The sequence below is a fragment of the Orbicella franksi genome, chromosome 7 (genome assembly GCF_964199315.1).
Source record: "Orbicella franksi chromosome 7, jaOrbFran1.1, whole genome shotgun sequence".
Taxonomy (NCBI): domain Eukaryota; kingdom Metazoa; phylum Cnidaria; class Anthozoa; order Scleractinia; family Merulinidae; genus Orbicella; species Orbicella franksi.
The window spans coordinates 19,973,026-19,985,209 of NC_138151.1; the positions used below are offsets into that span (position 1 = coordinate 19,973,026).

General features: G+C 38.6%; 1 protein-coding gene across 2 annotated transcripts in view; it reads right to left on the minus strand.

Annotated features, from left to right (window-relative positions):
* LOC145492439 (box C/D snoRNA protein 1-like) overlaps nt 1-12,184 on the minus strand; it is a 60,738-nt gene that overhangs the window by 19,251 nt on the left and 29,303 nt on the right. For both annotated transcript variants that reach the window (XM_081471885.1, XM_081471886.1), the window contains exons 3-4: nt 10,220-10,305; nt 3,517-3,620 (exon numbers count right to left, since the gene is read on the minus strand). In XM_081471885.1, the coding sequence (XP_081328011.1) occupies nt 3,517-3,620; nt 10,220-10,305 (190 nt within the window). The remainder of the gene's footprint in view (nt 1-3,516; nt 3,621-10,219; nt 10,306-12,184) is intronic.

Sequence of the window (12,184 nt, forward strand, 5' to 3'; positions counted from 1 at the left end):
CCCTTTACTGGGTTATTAACTAATTATTTTAGCTTCACCTCGTACTCATACAAAGTAGGTCTCATTAGGACTCTTGTTGACAGGGCCTACAAGATCAACAACACTTGGTTGGGGTTACACGAGGATATAACCAAGCTTACTGAAATTCTCAAAAAGAACCTTTTCCCTGCCCATTTAATTGAAAAAGTGGTTAACCGTTACATCACTGGGACCCATAGCAATCATTGTCCCCGGGGCTACCCCCTTACTAACTCGCCCACGTTTTACTTTAAGCTGCCGTACATAGGCCATTTCTTTGTCATCACTCAGAAGAGGATTCGACACTTAATCAAGCGCTATTGTAATGATTTAGACATCAAATTAGTTTTTTCTTCCTTTAAGATAGGTAACCTTTTCGGTGTGAAAGACCCTATCCCCGGCGGGCTTCGTTCACGTGTGGTTTATAAGTTTACATGTGCGGGCTGTAATGCCTGTTATGTCGGCGAAACCTCCCGACATTTTTCCACACGCGTACGTGAGCACTTAGCCGTTGATAGGGCCTCTCACATCTTCAAACATCTTCAGAATTCTGAACGTTGTCGCTCATTGTGTTCAATAGACTGCTTTCATATTTTAGATCACGCCGCTACCAGCTTTCAACTCAAGATAAAGGAGGCTATCCATATTCAAAAAGAACTAACTTGCCTCAATCAGCAATTACACCATGTAAATCTAAAATTATCCTTTTAATTTACACCTTTTCACGTTCTGTTGTTACTATTTGTCTTAATTAGCATTTTTGTCTACTTATTATTCAACTTGCTTTGTAATCATTCATTCAACTGAAGATGACAGAAGTTCTGTCGAAACATGTCTTTAAAACCTAAAAAATTGGTCGTTTTCCTTAAAATCTTTACGTGTCTGCTGCTATCTAGACGTTTTGAACGTGATATTAATTCGAGGTGGTTTTGTGGAATATCAAACCGAAAAAAAGCGAAGATCATTGCTGGCAGCAGAAGAAGACCACGCTATTGCGTGACGATGTTATAATTAAATTGGTTCCTGTTTTAAAACGAGTCCAAAAAGTCATCCAGAATCAACACCAATCGCTGTTTACCGTTAGCTACTATTACAGACTCCATGATGTTTAGCTGTCTGCCGGGAACAGTTCCATGTAGTTCTAATAAACAAAGCCACTGATCGACTCTTAAAACCAAACCTTGAAAAATGTAATGTAAACTTTATATCATAGTTCCTAAGATGAAACAAATTCTATTTTTTTTGCTGTACATTGTAACCAAACAAACTTGTTGGATTAACCTTATCATAACTGTTGAGTCCACTGAGTACTGCTAACGCCAGGGGCCTTTAATTCACACAAAAAATAACTCTTGCAAGCCTTGTGTGCCTATGTTTTTCTATTAGTATGTACTGATATATTTACTGTGTTATAAATAAAGTTTTCATTCATTCATATGGCTTCAGAACTTGCTTGCTTGAAGGGGAGACATCTCACCCTCTGCTTGTAAACACTTAATAAACTAGCTCTCCGATTAAGCCTATTATATCTATAATTGACATACACAGTTTACTAACTGCTTGACGTTTCATTATGTTTCGATTTATGAAGAGTATCCCAGCTCTGGAAAATGTGAGAAATGGCATTCACGAGCGCCCAAAAATAAACATTTCCAGCCTTTGTCAGGCCATCTCAACTTACGGTGTTAGTGTAAATTAACAAGGGTTCTGAAATTTAAGAGTAGACTTCTGAAAAATTGCCTGGCTAGTAAAAAAGAACAATATCGGCAAAATTCTGAACACTGTCACGCCTTGTGTTCAGCAGATTGTTTCCATGTTTTGGATCACGCCTCCACTAGTTTTCAACTTAAGATAAAAGAGGCTATTCATATTCAGAGAGAACAACCCTCTTTGAATAAACAATGACACCATGTTAATGTAAAATTCTCTCTTTAATTCTGACACTTTCACACTTTGCTTCATTCTGTTGTTACTATTTATCACAATTAGCATTTTCTACTTATTATAAATTCAGCTTCCATCGCTTTGTACTTGGATTAACTGAGGATGACAAAAGTTTATGTCGAAACATGTTTTATAAACTCAAACATTTTGCCGTTTTCTTAAAATTCTTGACTTGTCTGCTACTATCAAGAGCCTTAAGAAAAATATTTGTATTTATCACAATTGTTGCTGTGCATGTAATATACCATCTGTAGGTAGCAGTTTGGGGCTTGATTTCAGAATTATTCATCCTCGGAGATCCAGGGGCTGTTAGTCGGGACGATGCAACATTTTGAGGTGAAAGTTTACTTCAAGAGCGGGAGATCCCCTGGGCACTTAATCTTACCCAACCATAGCCTGTGAACAGGCTCCTGGTGAGCATGTATAAATAAATTCGGCAAGGCTGAAACAGAATAATGAGCAAAGCGATCGGGGCTTTGTCTGGGCTCTCCGGGAGCCTGTCTGCAGGCTAACCGAACCGGTTCCAGAAGTGTTCGAATTCTACCCTGCTGATTGGCCAGAAAAATATTTTTCCGGTCCAGCCGAGAGACTCTTGTTTTCTTACACAAACGGGGTTTTCACCGTCGATCGTAGTAGTTGCTTGGCCTGTTCAACAGGAAGATTCTCGTGGAGAGTTTCAGAAAAAAAAGACTCAACATAGCAAAGGAAATTGTAAGCTGTAACATGGGCACAAGGAAACAATACTCTTCAATCAATTTTTATGGGAGACCTATCGAAGGTATACTGTAGTTATTTTTTTGTGTGAATTAAATTTTCTACAGCGAAGACGACGTCTGTTAAAAAAAGAACTTATATTTTACTAGATAATTTCGCAGTTATTTAAATCCGCGTGTCTGTCAGCCGGTATAAAAACTAGACCCTGCCCAATATGCTACAAAGACGTTCAGTTCCAAATAGAGCTACAAAAAACAAGCGGTAGAGGTTGTATTCACTGTCTATTCATTTATTTTATTTTATTTTCTTCTTTTTATTATTAGTTGAGTGTCCACAATTAGTTATCTATTGCAAGCTAAATACTCAGACACTTGAATAAAGTTCATAAATTCATTCATTCATGCATTCATTCTCCAAAAAACTTGGACAGCTACGAAATGTACAAAGGTTCATAATGTACAAGCAGATTGGTTATGCTGCTCAGCAAGCCTTTTGTTTTGCAACGTTGCGGTTGCCATTGCCGTTGTAATTTGCATAAGATCCCTAATGTGCGTGGATGGACGGTCACATGACAAGACAAAGCTGGGTGGGTTAGATCTGGCGCTATACTCACACATGCTCAGTGGCGCTCCACTGAGCAATCAGAGCTGCATGTGAGACAAATAAATACTTACCACGTTATAGTAATGGTAAGGTGGATGGAGATTTAAGTAACATCTAAGCACATGACCGAGTGAGGCAGTGAGTTATAATGACACTACACAGCATTTATATCGACAAAAAGTTTGCACAACTGTTAAATTATGTTAACTGATGTAAGTGATTGACATTTTGACCTACTTTCTGCTAAACACTGACGTGTTCTCCAGTCTGTTGGACATCCCTACAGGCATTAGCTTCAAGTTCACACCACTTTGTTTTGCCTTGCGGCAGAGCTGCAAAATCTAAATACAAAGTACAACAAACTATTAAAAAAGAGATTCATAAAATTATTACGACATTTAAAATGTAGTTATTTGATTCTACCTATACTGGACAACTTTTAATGGATATGAACTCACAAGATAGCTAGTACAGTCGAACCTGGATTATCCGGACTCGTTGGGACTGGACAAAATAGTCCGGATAATCGAGGGTCCGGATAATCGAAAATATGAATATTAATGAAGAACAAACCTGTCTAAATAAAGCAACATACATTTAATCGTGAAACAACACTTTTACAAATCGTTTGGAAACAATATGGTCTACTGTACATCTTGAACCACTCTACTCTGAGCCAATCAGAACTCATTCGAGCATTCAGCCTCATTAGTTACGATGCGTGCAATCGTTGCTTTTTAAAAGCAAAAAACCCCTCGCTTTTGACTGCACTTTTCAATGCTATAGTATTAAAAAGAATATTGTTACGGATCTTGATCGTGACTAATAAATATTCATGACAAAATTGGGACTAGAGAAAAAGTCCGGATAATCGAGGTACGGATAATCGAGGTTCGACTGTAATGAAAATAGTTGTAGATTGTGGATTTCTTGTCCAGGTAAACCAATTAAATCAGAGAAAGAGGGGGTATTAGACTGAGCAAATCAGAAGATAAAAAGTTTAAAGACAATAATTTTATTAATGTGCTGCATATTAGTGGGAGGTGGGAAACAGTAGAGAACAGTACATGTAGTTGTGAAGGCTCAGAGCAACCCTTACACGTAACAAGTTGGTTAGTAGCCTTGGCTCTGGTCGCCCTGCCAGTAAAAGCTTTTGAATGGAATGGAACGGAATGGTGACAGCTTACAGAGAGGAAACTGCTCTATGATGGAAGACATGATGCTTGGATAGCACAACTGCAAGAAGTTTGTAAGCTCCCTTCCTTTCCGGACCCAAATTCCATCACCAGATTTGGCTAATGGAATGTTAGTGCTAACTGTGCATGAGACAGGAAGAATAGTGCAGGTGGCCAGGGAAATGGTGCAATACAAGACCACCATCTAAGGAGTGAGGGAAAGCGGGATGTATTGATCAGAAATATGATGGAAAATGACCAAGGATGATCACCAAAGTCAGGAAAATGTGTGAACAGATGACATCACGATTGAATTACAAAGAAGAAATGGTGATGCCTCAGCATTATATTGAGCAAGGATAAGGGTAGTATCACAAAATAAGCAGTGTTGTGGATACCAGATAGAAAAAGGAAGCTGGGATCACCGAAAATAAGAAGGACTGAAGCAAAACAGCCAGGCTCATGTCTCTGTCATGGAGTTAGGCCCAAGCAGTACATGTAGTACAGGAACAGACCAGCTGGAGGAATACTATGGAGGCCTTAAGCATAATTTTTTTATGGCATGAAAGGAACAGAAGCTCGATGAACAGATGTAACTTCATAACTGTTTATGCCTGTTGTCAACAAATTTCCGCACTGGAGAGTAAAACTTACCAAGACTGAAACTCAAATTTTCGTGGAAAAAAATATTTGCTTTGATTTTCAACAAAACTTTTTAACTTCTCTGAAGAATTTCAGCCAAGCAAAGTGGCAAGAATTTTGTCCTGGTTACAGTTCAACCTGTGCTGAAACCTTTTCTCCACGCTCTTGTTTGATTGAAGACACAGTCACTATGCATGCCCAAGTTCTCTTTACAGCCTGGGTTGAAATTCTAGAAAATTTCATGAGAAACCATGATCTAAGTGAGTATCAAGCTTTGCATGATACATGTACATGATCATCAATTTAAGGCCTTTGCACGAAAATGTGGAGAGAGCAGTGGAAATCAAGCATGTAGGTGTATGATGATGCCACATGTATTACCTGAATGGAAGTGGTAACTTGGTTTCTTGGTCAATGACTTTCTCCAGATGAAATGTGCTTTTCCATGTTGTCATTATATCTGATCATTTTTGTTTTTACCCATCACAGTTTGCTAAGACATAATCACAAGTTTCACATGGAATATTCTGAGAGCATTTCGAAGTTTTTTTGGTTAGCAAACTGTGGGCTAATATTTCCATGATGTCAAAGATGAAGAAAGATTCAAGAATTTCAATGCAAAGGCAGCACCCAAACAGAAGAATGTAATATTATTTGCTGTCATGCAATGTGCTACTTTATAGGATCCTCCAATTTCCTCCCTGAAATTAGCCACTCTCCTTAGATGGGATGATAGACCCAGTTTAGCCCACAGGTGACGCCTGCTTTAAGAGGCCAGGAGAAGTAACCAAATGCAGTCTTTTTTCCTTTCATATTTATATTTGGCATTTACTGGTTGCTTTTACTTACTTTCCAGGTGTAGTTTATTTTGAGATGCATGCAGTGATTTCTTCTGCCTGACTGCTTTGTCACTCAAAAAAGGTTGCCTAATTGTTATCAGCATTGTTGCCCGTACGAAAATTCTGAGCGTGACGTGGTCAAGATTCTGGCCATAAAATACACTGTATGATGCTAGTGATCGAGACAGAATGTGACGATAATCAAGCTGACAAGAGCGATGAAACTTAAACGATAAATAAACGAGAAAGGAGCGAGACATTTGAACTGCCCTGAGATTTGGACACACATCTAAGCAAGAAACCAGTGAAATTCTGGCCATAAAATAGTCACGCTTATGAGCGAGACCAGATGAATGTGACGGCCAATAAACACTTGAGTACCTGGCATGAAAATCAATAGCTCTTTATAGTTCTGCTATATACAACGGCAATCATTACCCTCTGCATATGACTACATACAACTACCAAACATCGCAACAACAGTAAATATGACTAATTTATATTATTTAGTTTTTTTTGTCTGCAATTTAAGGGTTTGGTTAAATCAAAATGGAAACTTTGAATAGTTACTCTTTGATTTGGTCGCATGTGCTGTAATTAACTGAAATTAGCAAAAAACAAAATACAAGTCTCAACCAATTGAAGTAGGGTTCTACTTGCTAGCCATTTATAATTTATATGCAGCAATTAATCAAAATTTACGGTGTGCTGATCTACTTGTGGCAATTTTGATTGTAATCAAACCTCCAAATTATCAACCTTAATTCACGCAATATTGTGAGTGACTCAGATAAGATAGTTTGGGCTGAAACAATCTTTATTAATTACAAACTCAAGTAGTTGTCCCCCAGGGAGGGAGGGAGGGAGGGAGGGAGGGAGGGAGGGAACCAAAACTTAACATTGGGATCGCACGCAACTAGAACAAGAGACTAACTGAGCACAAGGAGACACGAACATGAGACGCAGAGTTACGCAATGAGATCATAGTCAATAATTAACCTATTCGATTGTAATCAAAACTCAAAATTATCGACCGTTATTCATGCAATGTTGTGAGTGACTCAGATAAGACATGTGTGGGCTGAAACAATCTTTATTAATTACAAGCTCAAGTAGTTGTCCCCAAAATTATTTAAACAAATTGGCCGAAACGTGTCGTAATTGTAGAAATGTTGAAATTAAAATAAAAGAATAATAAAATTAAACTATATGAAAACCACTAATTAATAAGTGTTAGGAAGAACTGTTTGTGAAGTGTTTGTAAAAAGGCCTGCGGCCATACTGTCAGCCACCTGTGTACAAGTGGTCAGGCGCAGTGGACTAGGCCAGCCAAGTGAAACTACACATTTCTTCCTTTGATTTATTCAGCAGAAAGCAGCATTGGTTTTAGTCGAAGAGAAAAGGGTACACAACACACAGCCAAACTACAGTTTTCTGTTCGTACGAAAAGTCGTACACATTTCGTGAAGACATGTCTGCAAGGTTTTTAAATGCCATTAACATTGACTTTGAAGTTTAACTAAACAACTTATCCACTACACTACACAATAAGCTGCCTCAACACTTGAAAGTCCGCAATATTGCACAACACTCGAAAGAAAGCACATGGATGAACATGGAGATGATGTCATTCGCCCCTGAAGAATTTTTTTGGGGGACCAAATTGCTGTGCAAAGAAAGAAACAAACCCAAAAACTCAAATTTTTCTGCATTATCCAATTAGAACTGCCTTCTCTCAAACGCAAAACATAATAATTAAAATCGCTGCAACATGTTCAGAAAGTTTTGAAAATTGCAAAAATGTTCCTATTCTTTAGCTTATATATGAGTTTATCACTAGATATTGACCTGAGGACAACGTTTTGATAATTTTCATCAACTGACAACATTTTACTCAGAAACTCAAACGGTTGATCAGTTAGCCGAGAACCTGTAAAACATCAAACCTCCAACGCAGCACTTCGTCTTTTTTCAGTAAAATTGGTAAACCAATCAACGTGTTGTCACCTCTTCCTGTCAAGTGTTACTAGCTCAAAGTTCACTTTTAACTCCTGTGAACAGAAGATCTGTTTCTTCGGTGTACAAAATTCATTTGCGGTGAAGTTTGTGCCTATGTCTTAAGAGGGGATAACAATGCGGTGACAGGCCTACATGACTCCTATCCACGTTTAATAGCTGCTTTCAAAGCCTTGTTCAAATGAGTATATCTCTAAAGGATATCGGCCCCTTTTGTAAGGTATGATTGGTTGATTTTGGATTAAATGCTATTGTTTCATGAAAATGAGGATGACAGGCTCATGACGGACTCTCATGCTTTGTGACATTTGTACATACATTGTTTTGTTTTCCTATTTCAGTATCGTGACCTTTTTTCCTTCCTCACACTTGTTTCTGAAGGGCACCTTATGCTGTGTTATTAGGAGGACATTTTACCAGAGTACAGGAAGCGTTACGTGACAACCCTAAAAACGGCTGCAGAGGAGACTATTTAGAGGTCATAAGTCCGCATGGTTTCTGCTGTTATCTGCATGTAATTTGTAGAGTTTGACACCCCTGTAAATAATTCGCCATGTGCTAGGTTTTCTTGGCTCATTAATTTTACGATATGTTTTAAGCTCCCTAAATAGTAGCTCTGAAGGGACAAAGTCTTAAATGTTCCGTGAACATGTTGGTTACTTGCATTTTGTGTTGTTATGCCAGGTCCGGCTGTCTGATCTGACACAAGTTCTGTGCTGCTTCTCATCACGGGTGTCATTTTTAACATGTATTTATCTTTGTCCGGCTTTGTCAGCAATAGCTGTTGCTTTCCTTTTTGAAAGCTGTAAGTTTGTCTTAGAGAGATGTTCTTACGTTTCTTGCATCAATTTTATCGGGCTTTTAGTCTCTTGAGCTTGATGTTTAGGTTTATATCTCCAGTTTGTTCGTTCTGGCACTGCAAATATAGATGTTCACGCACAAGTCTGTTGACTGTTTTGCTTGTTGTATATGCAGGTATATGATATGATGTGTGGTATTCAGTTCAGGCAAAACGTTGTCTTCTGGCTCTGAATTTGGGAGCTCTTGTTCCGAGTGTTCCTCCAGCTCCATATTGTGGTCTTCATTATTTTTATTTTCAATGTTGTCAGATTGTTTTGAGACTGCCAAGTCCCTCTTTTGTTAGGATGCATTTAGTTTGTAATGTTCCCAAAATAGAGACTGATATGACATTATAAGATAGTAGGGATATTGTTTGTTCAAGTTTAAATTTGTTCTGGAGATACCAGTCCAGTATCCAGCATCTTCACTTTCACGAAATAACAAAAGATACAGGAAGGAAACAAGGACTAGAAATTATTGAAGTCTTCAGGTCAATATCTTTAGTGACAAACTTGCTCAAGAATATGAACATTTTTGCAATTTTCAAAACTTTCCTAACATTTTCCAACGAGCCGAAGATATTTTGACTACTGTGATGTCATTTTTTATTATTTTATTATTAAATTTTAATATCATTTTCTAATTGTTCGCTGTCTGCCATCTGCCATTCGCCATCAGCATCCGCGTTTACAGCACCCAAAACAGTCTACTGGTAAATATTTTTGGAGTGGAAACTACCTAAACTAAAATGCCAAGGAGTTCTTTGGAGCACATTATAGGAAATTTGAGGCACATTGTTCTGCAGTACGTAGGAGCAGACACAGACTTGTGGTGTAGCATGGCATATCTCCGAGTTTTTCGTCGCATGCAATGTAAACACTGTGAGGCCTCTGCGAGGCCTCTAACGAAAGCTGAAAACTACACAAAAATGCAAGCTGGGAGAGAATAAGCTACTTGAAATGAATATTTTGATGCAAAAGAACAATCCTGTTATATTTTAGTTTTGCATTTAGCATACTTTTATGGTACGAGGTATCACACCGATAAGCAAGATTATGGCCGACAACAAGGTCTGATAAACGTCACATCGAATTTTCTGTACCGGTACTTGTAAAACGAATTTAGCCAGAATTACAACGATAACACAGCCTGACAAATGTCTCGGTACTGCTGCGCAAGCGAATAAATTCAGTTTGTACTCTATCACGCTAATTCTTGCCATATTATCGGCAATGACCATGCCTGACAAATGCATCGTCCAGTCCTACAAGACAGACAAAATCCTTGTGTCACTTTGTCTTGCTCAGTTTTCGCCCAAAAATAGCATTATGGCCCAAATCATGACCTTGCTCAGTCAGGCCATAAATTTTTGTATGGGTGTACAATTGTTCCAGTAAGCACACAAGACGTAGTAAACCTTAAACGTACCTGAGAGTTCTGATGTCTGTTTTTGCTATGAATATCATGCACTGAGGTGTATACAAATCTATCCACATCCTCCAAGAACTTGTAGTCTAAAAGTCCAACAGGTATAATATATAGATTTAGCCAAGCCTAAAAGTGGAGCTCCTGGGCTGGGTTGTTCAAAGCCCGATTAAGCTAACCCAGGATAAGCGAGAATTTTGATTAGAGTTTTGTAACTTTGCAGTGATGTATCCTGTATGTTAATTGTTTGGCGTTCTGTTTGAAGTTTGAATAATCTGAAACTACACAAACCAAAGGCAGTGAAAAACATTTGTATACAAGATAAAATATACTTCGGTTGACCTTTAATCATGGGTTAGCATTAACTGGCTTCTGTATAACCTAGCCCTAATAGCAACAAATTAACTTGACATGAGCCCGCGATCCAATCGAAAACCAGCACTTGTTCAGCGGTCAATTAAAAGAAATGTGACCTCAATGAGTTTTTAACTTGACCCACAATATGGTCACATGATACTGGTCAGCAGACACCTTGTTTTACAGGTATCAATTGACCATAACATGGATGTCCATGATCAAAGAAGGGTGCTATAAACCAAGGCTGTCAGCCTATTAGCTGGACTATGGCCACCATCTTGCGCGACTCTGTTGCCGTCGTCCCCGTCGTTGTGCATACACGCCCACGAGCAATACTACTAGCCATTTTTACCATAAGCAAGGTGATTCATGGGTTTCTATGAGTATGGGACTCTGCTTGGCGGCCCTTTGGACCGCTGGAGCTCTGTTATGATATCTATTAAAAATGTATTGTACATTAATGTTTAGCCTTAATATTATGATATTACGATATTACACCCTTTCCTCCCAGGTGATCTGGTGACGTCATTGTGCAAGACTGGAGAGAAAATTTTATTGCCGTATCCCATAAGACAGCCCGTGGGTAGTCGTGAGTTTGCATTTGAATGATGGCGGTCACTGCCAGAGCGAGCGTTGCTTTTCAGAATTATTTTGTCTTGTCTTATACTGCACTTGGAACTCGGAATTGTCCTGTAAATATGAGAAGTGTTGATTTGGACAGTTGGGAAGTCTCTTTCGACGGTGAATCTTTCCAATTCTACACTTGGATGGAAGCGATTTGAGTACTTGAATCGCACAACATGCAGCGCTGGCTGCACCGCATTGTAAGCTTGAAAATCACTTGGTGTTTTACTTCAATTTGCTTCTAATAGTGTACTTTCTATACAGTATTAAAGGTACTGTATTCCATCGATCTCTAGCTTGCTTTTATTTAGTCATTCATTTTATTATTATCGTATGTCGGCCACAGCACTAGTTTGGTCGACCATTCGATCAAACGCTCTCCAACTCAGTAAAGAAAAAAAATTTAATAATCTGAATGGCACACGCCAAGAATTGCTACAAAAGATTGGCCTGACCTTTAATGAATTTGGAGAGGTAGTTGTGGGCTATGTTGACATTGAGAATTACATTACACTATTTCTAAGTCAGTCAGGTGTACAGAGTGCAGTTACAACACCAACCAACAGCATCATGATGGTTTCCCATGGCTGAAATGGTCACGCCATTTCACAGGGGAGAAAAGTGTCAGAGTGAAAATCATTGAGCCTTATAATTTACTGAGCACAGTGTAACAGTTGCTCTTTGGTTGGGAAATGATGACTATGACACTGTCCAAAAATGCGCAGGGGCAGTTTATGAACAGCTTACACAACTTCAAACAATCAAACATGCACTAGCCCATTGACGCCTGAATGAAATTGCTCGCGACCCGCCCCTGATTCCCTGGCGTTTTTTGGAAGTATTTCGCGAGCGAAAGCACAAAAATAAACCATATGCCCAGTAACCACAGACACAAGATCAGGTTTCAAGACATCGTTTATTTAAAGTTCAATAAATTAAGGGTCGAAATATTAAAAAATATTAACAAAAAGAACTCAACCTGATGTA